At 33.4% G+C, this 21,331-nt stretch overlaps 1 protein-coding gene across 2 annotated transcripts in view; it reads right to left on the reverse strand.

The window, feature by feature from the left end:
- LOC114330496 (BTB/POZ domain-containing protein Tiwaz) overlaps positions 1-21,331 on the reverse strand; it is a 140,217-nt gene that overhangs the window by 68,685 nt on the left and 50,201 nt on the right. For both annotated transcript variants that reach the window (XM_028279840.2, XM_028279841.2), the window contains exons 2-3: positions 2,994-3,083; positions 835-1,026 (exon numbers count right to left, since the gene is read on the reverse strand). In XM_028279840.2, the coding sequence (XP_028135641.1) occupies positions 835-1,026; positions 2,994-3,083 (282 nt within the window). The remainder of the gene's footprint in view (positions 1-834; positions 1,027-2,993; positions 3,084-21,331) is intronic.

Consider the following 21,331-nt stretch of genomic DNA (forward strand, 5'->3'; position numbering starts at 1 on the left):
TATTAAGCTCCAGCTTAGCTAAGCTCAGCTTATAGATAGGGCCGCTTTAAGTCTCACATACGTTGCACCATAATTTTCGATTCTTATCAATGCAATCCACGTGGTAATCCATTGTGCAAGCTCAAAATTGACCTAAGACTCAATGGTGCAACGCGTATGTTTCGTAAGCTGAGCTTAAGATCTGTTGGTACAACCAGACATTAAAATTCATGTTTCTGTTGTTTAGAAATTTAGAATACAGACAAAAAGAACATTAAAATCGTGTTTTTATTTTGATTCCACATTTTGCTGGATCCGCGCTAGATCCAGCTGGATCAGCCAATCTTGCAAAAATCCAGCTGGATTGAAAATACTGCTTTATTTCAATCCCTAAATGTGAAAAATAAGAGCACTGAGTAACTTGAACTTAGTATTTCTTGTTATTGTTCGGTTTTTCCATATTTTAATTAGTTTAGCTGTTTTGCGGTTCGGGCTATTGTCAATCTATGCTTGATTTGAAGAGCTATCGCCAATGTTGGTTATCAAGGAGCAATTCTGATTATGTGAGCAGGATTTTTCTTGCAGGAGGAATAAGAGAAATATACATTATACGTAGATACTTCATTGACTTACTTTACAGTACTGGAGAGAGAAATCTTCTCTGAAGCCTACACCCGAATGGACTAGCCTTTACGTTGATTACAGTTAGGAACTTAAAAACGCTACTTACATATTTAGGTTTACCTTATTTTAGAAAAGATGAATAAGCTTCTTAAAAATCCCCTCCATTTTAGTTAATAATAATCACGTACTTTAATAAAAGACAATATAAATACAACAAAAGGATTTTCTTACTTGGTAAGTGTTTCCAGTGACGAGGTATAGATGGTACCACCCACATCTATATGAACAGGGGCTGTATATCTAGAAGCAGCAGCTACACAAGGTATTCCCGTAATTTTATTGTAGCTGACAGCTGGTGGGGTTGGTGATGAAGAGTTAGACATTGTCGGGGAAGTGGCAGGTGATGTACTTGGTGACATAAGCCTATAAACAAAGCAAATTTAAAGTTAATAGGTATTATTTTATAGACAACAGAGATAAAGAATCCAAAATTAAAGATTCAAGAACAGAGACTGTAGAACATGCAGGATTCATGTAGGACCAAGGATAGAGCCGTTAGAAGTTGATGGAAGGAGAGGTAGAGGAAAACCAAGGAGAAGATGGAAGGACTGTGTGGCAGGGGACTTAAGAGAGAAAGGTTTAGGTAGTGCCGGATTTAGGTTACTTGCGGCCCTAGGCATAATTACCCGAGCGGCCCCCGATAACTTCACGACTATGTAATTAAAGCATAAAGCACATTTCATATTAATTTACAACGTTTATTTTAATTTTACTTTTTAAAATTGGCACAACATACAAAGCATAACATAAATGAATAGAAATGCCACTAATGTTCTATTTGAATACGGTACATAAATCTTTGCAATCCGTGACTGCATGCCGGTGTTTGCCCTAGTTGGGTCAGAGAGAGCAGCATATGTGCCTCCTGATGAGAGACTAATAAGTTTCGAAACCGGTAGAGGTGCTTGCTGCACTCTCTGATTGAACTTGAATAATGATGCGGCTGTATTTTCGTGTTGCAACGAAATTGAAAATGGTTATTCATTTTTGATTTACATTTTACATGTATACTCTGATTGGAGTATGAAGGGAACGATTCTCGTTGGAACTTTACCGCGCTGAGTGCATGGGACGTGAATTATAAATTGTAAAATTACCTCATCTTCCTTAGTCTCAGCATCCGTTATGGCTTGCAACTTCTAGAAGCCTCGGAGGTGTTACCAGAGAAGGTTCCCATTGTTTTCAGTCTGGTAGGATATAGAATAACATTTTTGGATGTTGTTTTATGTGCTATTAGATTGAAAACATAGTTTTTTTAAATACCATTTGTTTTTGTTTGGGGGGAAAGTACAGGTGACAACAAAAGACTAAAAAAAGCCTAGTTGAAACGACATTATAAGTAAAAGAACAAGCAAAATAATATGAACTGTAATAGTGATAAGCTACGGTACTGAAAAATAAAAATATTAAGAATACATCAAATAAAATTCTATTCAATTCTCACATTAATCTCTTATACTGAAAAACGTCAATGCCATGTTCTTAATTTAGATAAAGTTGGATTAGTGATTACCACTGACACTCACTCCACTCCATACTTATAATAAATCTCATATCTAAACTCCAAACACTCAATTTTTTAGCTTTTTTGGCTGTAAAATCTTTAATCAAATCGTTAAAGTCTAAGGCTTGAACTTGAAAAGGCTCAGCATTTGAAACAAAACTAGCCAAACTAGACAATCTAGAATCTTTGTCAGAAGTCAGGGCCCTTTCCAGTGCGGGTTACATCAATAATTCACCACATTCCTAGAACTATCCACAATCCACAATCCACCTGCGGTCTGTAGCCTCCCATACCCTGGCAAGCGTTAATAGTTATTTTTGATATGAACAATGGTTATTTTAATTAGATTTTATTGTTTATATGCAAAAGTAATATACTCGATTTACAGTAGCCGTAATTACTAAAATTATTAATTTAAAAAAACAAAAATTCAATTTTTTTACCAAAAAAAATTTTTTTTTACAAAATGCTGCGGTTTCCTTTTGCTTGTGGCCCTAGGCCGCGGCCTAGTCGGCCTAGTGGTAAATCCGGCACTGGGTTTAGGTGAAGAAAACACCATGGACAGAAATGAGTGACAAAAGGAATCTTTTCAGAGTACCTCTGAAAAGGGAACAGCTGAGAAAGAAGAAGAAGAAGTTATTATTGTTATTACTGGTTTTTGAAGTGTATGACCAGAATGGGTACACCGTTAAAATCCAGGGCTCCACTGGTAGAGAAGTACCTAGTTGTTTTCCCGTTGCCATAAAAGAATCGGTGAGGTTACTTGGAATGACAAAAATTGCAAGGAAATTTTAATGTTTTTATTGATTTCAAACTTGTCACTTACCTCATTTTGATTTGGGCACTGGGAAACATATTCCTATTTGTTAAGTCTTTAGGCTCTTTGTCTATGTCATTTCTTACTTCAGTCTTTTTTCTGAAAATAAATAAAAATATATTATAAATGGTTCAAAATGAAAAAGATAGAGAAAATGTTAAAAAATATATTCAGATAACATATAAAATTACTTGTGTCGCATAAAAATTATTTTCATTTGATGAATATTCTTTGATTATTTGTTTAAATGTTTTATTTTATTATTCTTACTATTTTTAACATATGACATTTAATATTTCATATTTAATGTTCATTAAAAAACATAATATGACCTTACTTACATATTTTATTTTGATGTTCTTTCTCTTGTTTTATATTTAATATTCTATATTTTTACATTACCAGATGATCTGGGTTAATTATATATTTTAAATATATGTAGGTACAATGGGAGTCAAGTCAACCATCATAGACGAAATTCAAAGGAGACGACTGATCTGGTATTGTCATGTAGAAAGGATAGATGACGACAGGCTGCCGAAACAAATTTTAAAATGGACGCCAAGGGATTGAAGGTAGAGAGGAAGCCCGAAACAATTCTGGCTAGGCGGCATTCAGAAGGCAATGTCCAAAAAGGAATGTTCACCCTGGCGTATGAAACGACCGACAAAGCTGTAAACTGGGAACCGGAAGGCGATAAACGCTATAAATAACCGGGAATAATAAATAACACCTCATATAAAACGTTTTAAATCTAATTTCTCTTACTATTGTGCACAAGTCTCGAGTTCTAAAGCACAATTTTTTACTTTATTACTCATTTGTCGAATGCACACTTTCTTAAAAACTGTCGTAAGGCCACCCGCAAAGGACCCTTTCGTTACCGTGGTTCATAACTCCTTAAGGGTTCGAAGAGAAGTGAGTAGTTAAGAAGAGTTCATGATGACCGCATATCCGACTTATCGCCAAGGATGCGACTTTAACATAGAAAAGCCTTGAACAAACTTCCTTTTATCGCCATTTTTTCTCCCACTTTGTGCAAAAATAATTCCAGATTCTTGCATGGCGACCTCAACCACACACGAACAATCTGAATTCCAACTTTAGTTTATTTGCTAGTTTTTTTTTGTGATCAATACAGTTCCCCTAATATTCTTTGTTTTAATTCGTTTACTCATTGGGTATCCGGGACGTCACATGCTCTATCAAATAAAACATAAATAACAGGACCGAATTGACATAGTTTTTAAAGGCCCATTTATTCTTAGACCATCTTTACATCACCAACCAAGATTTCGTGTCTTTTGTGGACCACCCTCAGGCTTTCGTGTAACTGTAACTGTGTATTTAGTTCAATATCAAGTGTCGCGATATCGAATATACCAATTAATAATTTCAATATCGTATAACAACGTTCTCAGATAAAATCTGATCCGTTTGTTTAACGGCCAACCATAAATCTTTGGCCGTCATAACAAATTACCCAAAAATCGTGACTTGGAGCAAAAACGACGATTGTGTTTTTAATGGAGGATCACCCACACGCCCGCGCTCAGCGCCCAAAACCGCAAACAATAAAGTGTTTAGCGAAAGTTAGAGATGGGATTTTAAGTTCTTGGGTCTTAAAAAGAACTCCCACGGAACGTCGGAACGGCAGGCCGAGTGAAATAGAAAAATGTAACAGAAAAAGATAAGAACTGGATACGGGAATCAACGCGACGTGAAATAGATTCAACGCGACGTGAAATAGCGAAATTTCTCTCAAAATTTTTTATTTATGACACTTAAGCTAATACCAAACCCTAATGTATTGCATCTTTAGCCTATTTTTATTGTCCTGAAAAGCGTGGATAACTTTCCGATAAACTGTCGGTAAAATGACACAGTTCAAAGGGATTTAACATACAGGTGCTAAAATGTCCCCCTTTCAACTGAGCTACCTGTAATATGACTTGTATTGAGAACAAAGATTTTCTCGTACGAAGAGCATTTATGAACCCTAACTGGTTAGGAAGAATTTGACTTTCACACAACTTGTAATTTCTCTTATGGATTATCTTTAGGAACAATTTTAGGAGATGACTCATGAGGCTTATCATACGGCATTCTTCCCATTTTATGGCTCCTCGATTTTTTGGAAGTACAATAAATTCAGATTTCAGCTATTCTTCAGGCATAATAATGTGCTTAGAATAGAATAGAAATATGCTTTATTGTCATGAAAAATTGTACAATTTTATCAACAAAGCTTATAAAAAGTCAAGAAAACAGAACAATAACAATCCAATTTACTAAAATTAGATAAATCGTCAATATATTTACAATAATAACAATAATAATAAAGTTAAACAGAAGTAATCAATTGCAAAATTTAAGTAAATTGCAAATGCATAGTCTACCTAGTAATTAATAAGTTTAAAAGTTAAGCTGCTGCATATGACACCCAAATGTAGACAAAAAAATGATAATAAAAATACTACTCGTGCAAAGGGTACTGTAATTTCTTAGTTATTGATTAAGAAAATCTTCTACTGAATAATATGATCTTTCAGATAGGTAGGCTTTTGTCAGTTTACGGAATTTGGGGAAAGATGCTGCAGATTTAAGTTGTAGAGGGAGATGGTTGTAAAGTTTTTTTGCGGAATATAATATAGATTTCTTTACTAACTCAGAGTACGGGGTCGGCATATAGACGTCAAAGGTAGAATTTCTCGTGAAGTAGTCATGATTAGGTCTTGGTGGAAAGACATGTAGATGTTTACGAATTAAGCAAACAGTTTCTAAAATATACAAAGATGGAAGGGTTAAAATTCTGTGATCTTTGAAGTAACTTCTGCAATGTGATGTTCTTCTGAGGCCAAACAGATATCTAATTGCTCTTTTTTGTAATTTGAAAATAACATCGAATTGGGCAGCTGTACCAGAACCCCAAAAAGGAAGACCATAACGAAGATGTGACTCGAACAAAGAAAAATATGTTATTTTGGAAGATGCTAAATTGAGTTTATTCGAAAAAGATCTTATAGCATAGCAAGCTGAGGATATTTTCTTCCTTAACAAATCGATATGGTGGGACCATTTAAGGTTGCTGTCTAAAAAAATACCAAGAAATTTTACAGAATCAACGGTACTGACCTGGCTGTTATTAAGAGGTAAGGGTTGAAGGACTCCTTTATAAGGCAATGCTACTGTTTTATCTACGTTAAACGAGAGTAAATTAGAGTCAGACCAGGTTTTTATTGTAAGTAGATCAGAAGTTATAGTAGCATGAAGAGTTGCAATATTTGAGTTGCTCCAAGTGATACTGGTATCATCAGCAAAAAGAAAGACTTTTCCATCGATTTTTAAACTAGTGATGTCATTAATAAAGATAAGGAAAAGTAAAGGACCCAATACTGAACCTTGAGGTACCCCACATACAATGTTTTTGAGACTAGAGTCTGTATCATTTGCTCTAACCAGTTGTTTCCTATCATCCAAGTAAGATTGGAACCAATCTAAAGAAATACCTCGAATTCCGTAGAAATTTAGTTTTCTTATCAAAATGTTATGATTTACACAATCAAAAGCTTTGGCGTAGTCACAAAAAACGGTGGCAGTGTGAAGATTATTGTTCAGTGCTTGATAAACCTCATGTAGTACAGAAAAGATGGCATCAGTGGTGCATTTATTATTTAAAAAGCCGAACTGATTTTGTGATCAGCCGAACTGTTTTCAGCGAGAAAGGACATAAGTCGGGCTTTTATGAGTTTCTCAATAATTTTGGAGAGTACCAGTAGTAGTGCAATAGGTCTATAATTGCAGGTATTAGATATTTCACCACCCTTATGAAGAGGAATAATGATGGCTGTCTTCAGGCACTCTGGAAATTTACCATTCTCAAAGGAATCATTAATTAGTGAGATGAGGACTTCTAACACATTTTCTGGGAGATTAGAAAAAATTTTTATCGATAGACCATCAGTACTAGAGGAGGATTTGCTTTTGGTACTATTGATTGTTTGGATCAGTTCAGATTTATCGACTGGTTTTATAAAGAATGAATTCGAGACCTTTCTTGAATAAGGGAGATAAGCAATGGGATCTTGTTGTGGCAAAATAGTTGATGTAATATTTTTACTCACATTAACAAAGTATTCATTTAGATTTTCAGGGTCTGGAAGGGAAATTGTTTTAGCAGTGTGGGTTTTATTTCGAAGATCGTTTATTATGGACCAAGTTTCTTTTGCAACACTTTTTGAGCTTCCCAAACGGTTATGATAGTAGTCTTTTTTAGCTGATTTTATAAGTTTAAGATAGGTTGCCCTGTACTTGGTGATATATTCAGTGATAGAGACGTTGGTAGTAAATCCTTAAAGGAGAAAGGTACTGCGAAAAGTATACGGCCCGGTGCACGAGTAAGACGGCACATGGGCAATCAGGAGAAATGTCGAAATTAATGAATTAAATGAAGGGAACGATATTGTAATATTTGTAAAAAGTCAAATACTGTCATGGCTGGGAGATGTTCAGAGACAAGAAGATACAAAAATAGCAAAGAAAATATTACAATGGAATACGATACGAAGACGAAAAAAACGAGGTCCAAAACGAGATGAATGAATGACGTAGAGCACGACCTGAAAATTATGAATGTAAGACAATGGAGGAGAAGATCACAAGAGAGGAGTGAATGGAAGAACATAGTCAGACAGGCAAATACCTATCCAGGGTTAAGATGCCAAAAGAAGAAGCAGAATTGGGGTAAAGATAAAGTTTTGCTTTTTTGCCCAACTAAGACAAATCCAAATACACAAAAACTATAATAAATATAATTACTAAAAACACCAATATATTTTTTTGACACTTTATTTGCACTGATACATACGTAACTTGAAAGATTTAGCAACTAACTTTACTTTGTCCTGGGCGCTTACTTCATACTGTTATTTTTATAAAAAATCACTCTCGACAATTTTCCCAATCGAGCCTAAAGAAATAACTTCAAAAATACTGGGGAGTAGATACTAAGTAGATTGAACATCATTTATCCAGAAAGAAATATGGAGAACGATCAGAGGACAACAAAAAGGTATTACCTAAATTATTTATTTAGGTAATACCTTTGACCTTGGCTAGGTCAGATAGCCAAGCGAGTCAACGCGCTCGATCAATAAATCTAGTGTATGTGCGTTCGAGCCCTGACCCGGTGAACAGAAAAATAAAAAGGCTAACGCAGTAGTATACAAATTTATGAATCTAAAGATTGCACTAATCGGCCTATGGGGGGATAAGTGCTTGCGGCTCAGTGATACTCCTCCATAGATCCCTACCGGCAGGCAAGGGCGGATCCAGGACAGATTTTCGGGAGGGGCCATAAACTTTTTGGGGGGGGGGTACACGGGAGTCTGGGGGAAATTTTTTAAAAATTAGGTTTAACATGGTAATTTTTAACACTTTTCACGCACTTTCGAGTCTCATAAAAACATTTGCGTCACAAACGTCAAACACCTTTGTTATTTCATCTGACAATAGAAGAATATTTGTTTGTGTTCACCAATGTTCATGATAGGTGAAAACTGTTCAACTGCTTTCTGCACAAATCTAGATAACTTCACTTTAACCTCCAATTCGTCTGCTAATTCTTTAACTTCGGTAAAGATCTTAGTAAAACTTTCTTCGCAGTTAGATCTTCGATCTTTCAAAGTCAACATGGTATTGGAAAAAGCCTGAGTCGCCAGATTAGCATCAAGAGATGTTGTTTGTAGAAGTCGGTTTAGTGGTGATGTTAATTTTAGTATGTCAATCAGTGACATCATTGACACTAGGAACTCAGATGTGCATAAAGAATTAAGCAAAGTTGATGCAAGTGTAGCAGTTTTGGATTCTTGGAATTATATGTAAAATGCCAGATCTGAACTGGATTACGCGTTCATAGCGCTCAACGCATCTTGTTTCGCATAAACTTGTTAAAGTCCGAGGTTCAGTTTTAAAAATTCATTTCTTTTGACTGACATGTTAAAAAACTACCGACTTTATTGTTCCCACTGTGTTTCTGATGGACGATACATTAATAGGAGTTGAAAGGGAGTTGTTTAAAATATGATTCAGGCATGGATATCTAACTGCATTTGTTACGACCTTTTTTATTTTTGTTACTGCACCGACCTCTTCAGAGCTAATTACTCTACAACTGTCAGTACTGATTCCTACACATTTCTTCAAATCCAAGTTCAGTTCTTTCAACAAGTTTAATACTTTTTTACCAATTCTTCTCCTGTCAGGCGTTGTTCTTTTCCTCTTTCTTGATTTTCACTAATTCTTTTTATGTTCTTATAAGCGTCAATGAACACAAAGTCTTCACGAATGTTATTATTGTGAATGTATCTCAAATTTAGAGAAAGCTGTTTCACGTGGGATGCGTCGGTCCTTTCGTCAAATATGACAGAGTAATAATTTGCACTTTGAACTTGATTCATTATGAACGGGACAAGCGGGATATGTGTTTGAAAGTAATAACAGTTGAACTGTAAATAGCAAATATTTAAATTTATATTTTTTAAATTCTCGGGGAGGGGGGCATGGCCCCCTCTCTGGATCGGCTCTTGCCGGCAGGGTGTTGACGTCTAATAACGGTGTATTATTATTTTATTTGTTAAAGACAAAAGAGACGTATAGATTAAAAAATAAGTTACAACCAACTTTTATGTTCTCTTTGTGACCTGGGATCCGGGAATAACACCACCTCTATCGGAAAAACGTCCAGATCCACTGCCATCCGCAAGGATTAGAATTTCTCTTGAGTTATTTTAAGTATCCCATAAAACCGTAGAGTGCAGATAGTAAATCAAATGTTCTCACTGTTATCTTAGGACTAATTTTCATCTGAGGGCAAATGAATCAGACAGCTCGGTCAGTGCCAGCAGCGTAGCGCAGAGAAACAGTCTTGCAGGAAACAACATAATGACTGAATGATGTTTTATTATAAGATATTTTTTATGTTTAGACTCAATGACATAATGAATGCTGTGAACTAAAAAATAAACAACAATAGAAACATTTTTTCAATAAATTTATCAGTAATGTTAATACACTTCGCACAAAATCAATGTGTCATAGGTTTTAAAAATATTTTAGGGATTATTTTTTAATGATTTTAACTTCCAATATTTTTAGGTATTTTGTTTCTACTTCATCTACTACATCTAATGTCAAATTGTCATGAGGACAACACAACTCGGCAATTTAAGCGCTCGAGTGTACTTGCTGCCAAGAGTCAGATGGGTGGCAGCTTGAACATTGAATTAGGCAAAAAGCAATGTTTATTTATCCAATAAACATTGTTTTCTGTTTTCTGACAGCAGTAGAATGTATTTTGAATTGAATAAATTACATACATTCTTCTTTTTGTGTCAGTTAATTTAATTAAAAAAAAGTTGGACACCCTGTAAAAATAATTATGTTAGTAATTGATGGATTCGACCGTTACTTGATGGAAGTTCATTTTATCTAACAATAAAACACTGAAAACGTTTGTTTTCTATACTTACACAAAATTTATTACGTGACTACAGCTGTTTCGGCAAAGTGCTTTCTCAAGTGATTTAGATTACTACGGGTTTGCCTTTTTAAAGTCTCTAACTGAAGAGGTTGAGGAGTGGGGAGCTGTTTGTCTCGAGTTGGTCATTCAGAATTAAATCTGCATTTTTCAATTTATTAATTTCCATAGATTCTAATAAAGATAGCTTAAGGCCTTTATTTTGAATATGCAGAATTTGAAACTGTTCATTAAAAGAATGATTATGATCTAGAAGGTGAAGTGCGTATGTAGAAGTGTGTGTTTTTCTATTATTGAAAGAACTTTTATGTTCTGCTATCCGTTTGTCAAAGGTTCTGCCAGTTTGACCGATGTAAGTTTTCGGACAGTCACCACAAGTTAGTTTGTAAACACCACTCTGTAGTTGTTTTCTCTTTCGGCTCTTATTGTTCTTAATATATTTGCTTAAGTTGTTGTTAGTTCTGAAAGCTGGTGTTATTCCTTTCGTTTTTATGTATCTGGCTATTTTTGTTGTTATCTTGCCAGTATATGTGATAGAGCAGAAGGTACTGGGTTCTCTCTGCGGTGGTGGATAGACTAATTTCAGGGCTTTCTTATGGAGTTTTTGGTTTAAAATTTTGTTAATTGTTTGTTCGAACTTCTGTCAGTCTATGTATCATGCTATGGTAGGCTGCTAATTTGTGTTGTGTAGGATGGGATGATGAATTGTGTATAGTTGTGTCAGTATGGGTAGGTTTGTGATATACGGAGAACTCATGTTTGTTGTGAATTCTGGTAATCAGGTAATCTGTAATCTCGTAATGTTGTGTAGTCAGTTAAAGACTTCAAAAAGGCACACCCATAGTAATCTAAATCACTTGAGAGAGGCACTCTGCCGAAACAGCTGTAATCGCATAGTTGTAATAAATTTTGTGGAAGTATAGAAAACAAAAGTTTTCAGTGTTTTATTGTTAGAATTATGTTAGTGTTTATATTACTGAATAGAGAATTGAATAACCTTTCAAATGAGCTGGCATACGATCCCTATTCTCATTTAAAAAATCGTCGATTACGTCATCACGCCCAGATGGATGACGTCACCAGTATGATAAATATGTAAAAAAAATCGTAATTTAAAAATAAAATTAGACCTGTTTCAGAATTTTTCCTTAAAGTTACCGGCTTACGAAATATCGAATTTATTCCAGACATTTGCACCTTACTGTATGAAGAAACATTACAATATATTCTCGTCTTACTACCTACTCCATCCTTCCGATGGCACTACAGCCCAAAACCGGGCGTTGGCCTCCTTCAGCAAGCTTCTCCAATCATTTCGATTTACTGCTGTTCTTTTCCATGAACGCGTTTTTAGGAGGTTTGTGGCATCTTCATCTACTTCGTCTTTCCATCTTTTCTTTTTGGTCTTCCAACAGGTCTTTTTCCTTGCATTCTTGCGATTAGTAATTTTCTGGGGATTCTATTCTCATGCATGCGGATCACGTGTCTGGTCCACTGTAATCTCTGCAGTTAAGTGTATTGTGCTAGAGTTGGTTCGCTATACCGTTCGCATATTTCTTTACTATACCTAATTCGCCAGTTGTTATTTTCACTTATTGGGCCCAGCATCCTACGTAATATTTTTCTTTCAAACACGTCTAATGCATTGGCAGATTTCTGTGTCACAACCCATGTTTCACAACCATAAATTACTATTGGCCTGATTATTGTTTTATAGACCCGGAGTTTGGTTTTCCGGTGTACGTCTCGCGATTTGAATATGTAGCCCATCGCGAAATAGGCTTTATTTGCCAGCATAAGCCTTCTATTCTTCCTCATTGTTTGCGACCAGGTCCATTCCTAAGTACGTGAATCTATTTACATGTTCTATATCGTCTATAAAATGTTGTTGTGCCGATATATTTGTTCTGGTTTGTACGAGTAGTTTTGTTTTATTTGTATTTATTGCTAGCTCTACAGCTTCTGCACTCTGTTTCAACTCAACGTAGCCTGCTAATTAGGAAGATTTGTTTGTATGTTATTTTCATTCACCGTCAACCGTATAACTAAATTCAAAAGCATTGGAGCCAGTCCGTCGCCTTGTATCAGTTCTTGTGTTATCATAAACGCATCAGTGCTCTGTTCTTGGATACATACATGTGCTTCTGTTTCTGTCATTGTCATTTGCACTAGTCATAATAATTTTGATGGTATGCAAAAGCCAAATTCTTGCAATATATTAGATAGAATTGTTCTATCTATTGAACCATGGGCTTGTTTAAAATTTACAAAGAAATTGTAAACGTCCATGTCATATTCCCATGCTTTTGCCAGTATTTGTCTAACTGTAAATAGTTGGTCGATGGTAGATCTATTTTGCCTAAACTCTGCTTGATATTCCCCGATGATTTTTTCAGTAAGAGGTTGAAGTCTTCGATTAGGAATCTTTGTGAGTAGGTATTTTGTATCCCGAACAAAGTAAAGATGTCTATAATTCTGACAAAAACAGTTTGTCCATGGAACGACCACATAAGCCGAATTACAACAAATAGAGTAGTAAGGACGGTCAGAAACGGTTCTAATAGGAAGATGATCATTGAGAAGACCACGAAAGTAATTGGACAACTTACTGGAGGCACATTGAAAAAACAGACAGAGTCATTTCTATGCAAAAAGGAGAATCTAGTGCAATTAGCTGAATGACTAATGTTTATACCATTAAGAAGATATATGTATTAAGAGCGAAAAGTGATATTATACTCTTTCTCGCAGGCATCTTTTAGTGCGTCACAGTTTTTAGATTTCTTTTTAACGCATTAAATTAAAATTGACAGAAAGAAAAGGTACGTCCGTGATTAAAGTCATTTATAACATTTATTCTAGTTGTTGGCGCTATAATCGAACAAAAATGATGTATGTTTAATCTATACGACTATACTCTGTACAATTTATACGACTATACAAATCAAAGAACATACCATTTTATAAATTCAATAAACATAATTGATTTCAGCACTACATAAAATATTTAATTTTATTTATGAAACTGGTTGCTATCCTCAGCAGTGGTTGCTCTCTACATTTATTCCCCTACCCACAGACTCATTAGCCTGATGAGTCACACTTTAAAAATATTCTTAAAAATACTACATCAAAGATTATACAAAAAATGTGAATGGGACATCAGTAGTGTGACCAACTCCAATTCAGTCGAATTCGGGACAAGGCTGAAAGAAATACCTGAAATCCGGGACTTTTTAATGAAAATCGGGCCTTTTTTTAAATATCTTCATTTTATTGATTATTTAACATTTTTATGTTGAAAATGATATTTTTCATGGGATTAAGCCACAATTGGTTGTAATGAAAATTACATTTTTGTCCGTTTTTGACGTTTCGACTTCCAATCCGGAAATCGTCCTCAAAAAAGAAAAATTAGAAAATCAACTGATCTTGGAATTCCATGTAAATATACTCTTAGGTTAATATAAAATTGTAATTATCATTACAACCAATTGTGGCTTAATCCCATAAAAATATAATTGTCAAACGTGCCTCAAGAAAATAGCTTCAGAATATTTTTATGTTGATTACTTCTTATTATCATATTTGTCGAACGATTCCATTTGCTTAAAAATGAGAAGAAAACCTTTAAAAATCATAATCCATTTATATTTTAAATGGACCTCAACGAACAAAGTATATTCATTGTTTATATTGCTTTTTTCGTAAAATCATATTTGCCTTGCGATGAAATTTGCTTTAAAAATGACGACGACTCCGGTGGTAAAAAATCAAAGTACACGCAGTTGAGTTTTCGTAGAACTGTAAGTAATATCACGATATGATATAAAATGCATGCGTTTTGGATGTGGTATTAGTATTACACTCTAGACCTTTCGTCAACCTTTTTCGTCCCACCAATTCAATTTGATGTGAATTCTTAGAAGAATTATTCAAAATTTTAAAATAGGATTTTACCAAAATGTTGGAAAATCGGATAGCCCGGAAGCCTTGTCCGGGACGCCGGGACACGACTTCGTAATTCGGGCCATGTCCCGGATTTTTCGGACTAGTTGGTCACACTAGACATCAGTGATTCTCAGTTTGGGTTTAGGCAAGGTTTGGGAACAAGAGAAGCAATAGTAGCAACACAAGTGTTGGTCCAAAATTGTTACGATCAGAGGAAGGACGTATTCCTGTGCTTTCTAGACTACGAGAAAGCGTTTGATCGTGTCCAACATCACAAGTTAATGCAGATCCTCAAGAAGCTTGATATAGACCAAAAAGACATAAGATGCATTGAAAACTTGTACTGGTATCAGGCAGCACAATTAAAAATAGACAATTCTATATCCAAATCCATACATATAAGATGTGTGGCAGGGATGTGTGCTTTCCCCTCTTTTATTTAACATTTATTCGGAAGCCATATTTCAAGAGTCTTTGGAAGATGCAGAGATGGGAATCAAAGTGAATGGAGTATTAATCAACAACATACGATATGCTGATGATGCTGTCTTAATTTGCGACAACATAGCAGATCTTCAACAACTTGTCACTATAATCGGAGAATACAGTAAGCGAATGGGATTAGAGATTAATACCAAAAAGACCAAATTCATGATCATCTCCAGAAACTTGGATGCATTTGAAAACTCCACCATAACACTGAATACTAAGTCCATTGAGAGAGTGAGCAAATTCAAATACCTAGGAACGTGGCTTTTTGAAGACTGGGCATCGGACAGGGAAGTAAAATGTCGCATTGAGCAAGCTCGACAAGCTTTCGTAAAATTCAGGAAGGTACTGAGCTGCTCAGAGTTCGACCTTACACTGAGACTAAATGCTACGTGTGGTCGGTGCTGCTATATGGCATAGAGGGCTGGACACTCAAAACGAGCGATATAAACAGATTAGAAGCCTTCGAAATGTGGCTTTATCGCCGTATCCTAAAGATACCATGGACGGCAAAAGTCACAAATGTGGATGTCCTTAAAAGAATCAACCAAGAACGTCAGCCTTTCGAAAACATCAAGAAAAGAAAAACGGCGTATTTGGGTCACATCATGCGAAACGAAAAATACCAGTTCGTTCAACTTATAATCCAGGGTAAAATTGAAGGCAAGAGAGGAATAGGACGCAAGAAAATGTCCTGGCTCCGAAACATAAGGCAATGGACAGGGATTACCGACATACAATCACTGATACACATTGCAAGAAACAGAGAGTTAATGGAAAATGTGATCGCCAACATCCATTAGTGGATTTGCATTTGAAGAAGAAGATAATTGATTTGTTTTTATACCAAATTGCAAATAAAAGGGTTATACTGCAGTACCCTTTTCATATTTGGCTGATGACGATTCTGACAACTGTCAGATTTAGGTAACTAAAATCTCATGCTATGATTCTCTACGTTCTTAAAATCATATATTACGTCATTAATGACACACTGAAAGACTGAGAAGAACTTTAAATTTTAGTTGTATAGATATGTAATAGGTAAATCATTTTTTCCGATTATAGAGGCATCTATAAACAACTAGAATAAATGTTATAAATGTCTATAATCACGGACGTACCTTTTTTCTGTCACTTGTGTCGCACTGAAAAAAGCCTCTGAGAAGCACCATACATTATTGCTTGAGTAATAGTTCCCGCGCGACGCAAAGCGTAGCGCGGTAATTATTCGAAAGCAATAATGTCACTTTATGCTAGTAATACATACAACATTTTTTCTACAATCACTTAATAAAATGAAACTATTGTTAAATCATTAACTTTATTGTAACTATTGTAACTATTCAATTTAGAGCAAACTTTTATATCTGTCAGTTTGAATGTTCAATTTGTTTGTATTGTATGGTTGCTACGGACCAAGCGCGTTTATTAAACTTTACGGACGGTACTCAGTAAACGTCATCTTTTCGTTGCCATTGACAAGACAAGCAAAAAAGTCTTCTTTATCAAGTGATTGTAGAAAAAAACTATATTATTTACTTATTTATTTAGGTCCGTTGTAAGGTAAGGCGCACGCTCATGCGCCAATTCCAAAAAGAGATCTCTTCGTGACCATGAGATAAAGTGAAATGACGCGCTTTTTGCTGGGCGCGCTTGTCACATTTAAACTATTGCAATAATGGATCTCCTTTTAGAAAAATATCTTGACGATTATATGAAGAAACATTACAATATATTCTCGTCTTACTACTGGTAGTTTGTTATTCTGTAAAAGGAGTTATTGGTTTGAAGAACGACTGCGTAAGATGGGGAATTCGCTTGTTTTGAGTTTTTTTGCTTGTTAAGTTTTATTCATTATATGGTCAATGTACGTGCTAAAGCAAAAGGGACGAGAAAAAAATTTGTATTTATAAAATAAGTAATTTAGACGCAATTCTCATAGCCTGAAACGTACAACTTAAAAAGTTTAATGAAAAGGGAAAACTGGCTTTTCTTTTTTAAATAATAATGGCAATAGACGTTAAATTATAATATATCTATTTTATTAGTGTTTAATCTCAAATATGCATAATAGGGGAGTGCAATTAGAACGAAAAGATACAATGTTTCGGAAAAAACCAAACAAGGTTATATTTTTCTAAAACTTTTTTTGTTAGTTTATAAATATGTTAAAGTAAAAAGTTCTACTCACAAATTTCGCCGCTAATTGTTTATTAATTGTTTAAACAATAACAATGGTTTTGTATAAATAATGTTAAGATTATGGGTGAATTCAACATTGTATTTTGATAAAAAATGTTTTTATTTTAGTTTTGATTATGCTGAAGCCGAATCTGACATTACAATTTGCAAATTCAAAATGGCGGATTCAAAATGGCGGATTTTTTCCTAAAACTCCTTAAAAAGCAGTTGTAAAATTCGAATTTTTTTTATAAAACGTGTTTGTTTACATATATGTGGATATTTTTGAGAGGTTGCTGAACCTGAATCAAATTTTGATAATTTAAATTATAAAATGGCAGATCCAAAATGGCGGATAACTTAAAAAATAGTTGTAAAATCATAATTTCTTTACAAAATATATTTATTTCTACATATATTTATTTTTGAGAGCTTTGATAAACCTAACTTAAATGTTAACATTATAAACTATAAAATGGCGGATTCAAAATGCGGATTTTCTAAAAAGAACATAAAAAAGAACATTTTTCTAAAATATTTATTGTCTTTATTTTTAACAGGTTGTTAAATCTGAATTAAAGATTAAAAATTTAAATTTCAAAATGGCGGATCCAAAGTGGCGGATATTTAAATGAAAAACAAGTAGAATCCAATCAAGCAAATATGGAATTTCATTCTTAAAAAAAGATAAACAAATAATTTTTACAATATTATTAAAAATTAAAATGTATTCGAAAGAAAGAACAAATTATTCAAAATCTATTTCTTCAATATTGATGAAATTGTTGCAATTATAAATAAAAAAGTTATTCTTAGTAAAAAGGTCTGCATATTCTAAAACTTTAAATGCAATCATAAAATATAAATTTTTATCAATTTTGTACAAGATATGTCAATAAATAAAAATTTCAGTTAGGAGTAAAATACCTATATTTTTCATAATACTGAAAATTGTTATTATGGAAAGTTGCTCAGAACTAAAAAACATGTATCAATATGCAATTACACTCTTCTAATCGAAATATTGTGAACTATAAAGGTACATATTTATTGCGCGAGATATAATTTGTTTACATACTACCTCGTATAATATTGATAAAATATAATATTTTATATTTGCATATTAAGTGTTAGACCATGCAGAGCTATTTATGATGAATAACTTTCTTCATAAAATTAATAATAAATCGGTTATCATAAATAATAAGTGAAAATTTAATATGTTGGGTATAATTAATTTGAAAGAATATTTAAAACAAACAAATTTTCGATTAGAAGGATATAACTACATATTGGAACATAGTTTTTAATTCCAAACAACTTTCCTTTATAAAAATTTTCGATATTGTGAAATAAAAAGGTACTTTACTCTTGAGTGAAATTCATATTTTTTGACATACCTCGTACAAAATTAACAAAATTTGATATTTGATGGTTGCGACTTATGTTATATACGATGCAGAGTATTTTACAAAGAATAACTTTTTTTCGTAAAACTGATATTAAAAAAGTTATCAATAGATTCCAAGTTACGCAGACATACTGTATAAGAGCTAAAAAAATTTTTTTGTTGAACATTTATTATTGTTGAAGCCTATTATTAAATATATTTTAGGTAAGTTTTACAGAAAAAAGTTTTGATCACTCTGTATATACATTTTTTCAGCTGGTAATTTTCGGTTTTTGTATTACATTTTTGTTATCTTTCTTAGTTTTCTCAAAAAGAAATTGTTTATTTCATTTTTAAACTAAAATAATTCAGTGTTTTTTAAATATTACATCCTAAGTTTTAAAAAAAATATCAAAAAAATTGTATTAGATTTATTCAAACTTCAGTAATACCGTCTTAAAGTGGTGGGAATTCTGTAAAACTACGAAGTTTTCAAAAATTACATTTTTTGAGACAGCGTATTATTTGAATTAAATTTTTGAGATTTTTTTTGAATGAAACATCGTTTAGTAAGATGATTGAGAGGTAAGTTGTGCAAATTTGAGAGTTTTATAAGTAAAATTGTATTAGTTACACATTTATAAATCATTTTTAAACAAAATTCATGTAAGGCTCACTTTCCGCCAACACCGTACTTATGTCCATACACTTTATTTCTTTTTATTACAACCATAAGATAGCTTATTTCATTTTCTTTTATGTCCAATTTGTAAAATTTCTTTTGATCCATTAGTTAAAGAATTACATTAAAAAAACTCAATTGTGCACTTCTTCCAACTCTAGTTTACAGTGCGCCAATGTGTGTGAGAAGGGTGACTTTAGCGTTATAAATAAAAAATTACAGAAGCTAGAGATCTAATTTTAGAAAAATCTTTATATAAGGTTTTTTTTGTAAAATTTTCTGAATTTTTCAATGGTTAAGTCAGTTTTTTTTTCTAAAAATTATATTTTTGGAGTTATTTAAAAAAACATCCAACTTCGCTGTTCATTTGTTTAATAAAAAATGAAGCACCCACTTCTCGAGTAGAACTTTTTGATATGTTGTTTATTAAACATTTCTTAATGAAATTATAAAAAGTTTTATCTTGTTTGATTTTTTCAGAAGTGAAAATCTAAATGCACTCCCCTATAATTCATATCCGAGGGTTAAACAATATTTTTATCAGCCATTTTTTATTTTTATCATATTAACGTAATTTTGTTATTGCATTCTACATGTGCGACCTGCTAATTTAGTTAATAAATTTGCTAATATTGTTAATAATATTTATTGTTAATAAAATTTATTAATAATAAATATATTTTGGAGATCGCACACAAATACTGACAATATAATAAACTCCTTTGTTCTTTTATATTTGCTATAACATCAACATCACGGCGCGTGGGGCTCGACCCAGAAATACACTCACCGGCACAAAAAACGGGCACCCTAAAAATGAGCCATTTTTAATGACTTGTATTTCTTAAACGTGATATCCGATTTAAGTGATTTTTTTAATATGTTATAGCCTTATTCTTTAACAATATCGCTGTAATAACATTGTTGCTAGACAGGTTACATTGTCCTTGTATACAGGGTGTACGAATCAAACTGTGTTTTTTTCTAAAACTTTGGAACACCCTGTGGAATGTTCTAGCTTTTATAAAATACTGAAATTAAAACCCAACTATAGCCTCAGGTTTTCTTAACATGTTTTTCGTCAATACAGGGTGTTTTTAAATAAGTACGGCAAACTTTAAGGGGTAATTCTGCATGGTAAAATAATGACAGTTTGCTTTATAAACGTATGCCCTCAAATGTTTCGTTTTCGAGATAGGGGATGTTGAAATTGTTCTTACAAACTGACGATTTATTTATTGCTCTAAAACGGTTTGTGATATGCAAATGAAATTTGCTAGATTTGAAGATGTAGTTATTGCGCATTTTTTGGCATACAATTAGGAATTTTATATTCACCATTGGTGTGCATACGGGTATAAACATTTTAGATATATCCAGTATGCACGCCAATCGTGAATATAAAATTCTTAATTGTATGCCAGAAAATGTGCAATAACTTCCTCTTAAAATCCACCACATTTCATTTGCATATCACAAACCGTTTTAAAACAATAAATAAATCGTCAGTTTGTAAGAACAATTTCAACACCCCCTATCTAGGAAACGAAGCATTTGCGGGCATACGTTTATAAAGCAAACTGTCATTATTTTACCATGCAGAATTACCCCTTAAAGTTTGCCGTACTTATTTAAAAACACCCTGTATTGACGAAAAACAGGGGTAGTTGTTGAAGTGCCTAACTTTTTTATTATCCAACATAGGCCAATGAATAAAAAAACAGAATGTTAAGAAAACCTGAGGCTATAGTTGGGTTTTAATTTAAGTATTTTATAAAAGCTAGAACATTCCACAGGGTGTTCCAAAGTTTGAGAAAAAAACACAGTTTGATTCGTACACCCTGTATACAATGACAATGTACCTGTCTAGCAACAATATTATTACAGCGATATTGATAAAGAATAAGGCTATAACATATTAAAAAATTACTTAAATCGGACATTAGGTTTAGGAAATATAAGACATTAAAAATGACCCATTTTTTGGGGTGCCCGTTTATTGTGCCGGTGAGTGTATATTGCTACTAAGATAATCATTAATTATATTCATTCATTCTCATACATTCACAGAGTCAAGATTTAGTTCCATTATAAGATTATTAGCTTCATACTTT

Source organism: Diabrotica virgifera, chromosome 9, assembly GCF_917563875.1.
Source record: "Diabrotica virgifera virgifera chromosome 9, PGI_DIABVI_V3a".
Taxonomy (NCBI): domain Eukaryota; kingdom Metazoa; phylum Arthropoda; class Insecta; order Coleoptera; family Chrysomelidae; genus Diabrotica; species Diabrotica virgifera.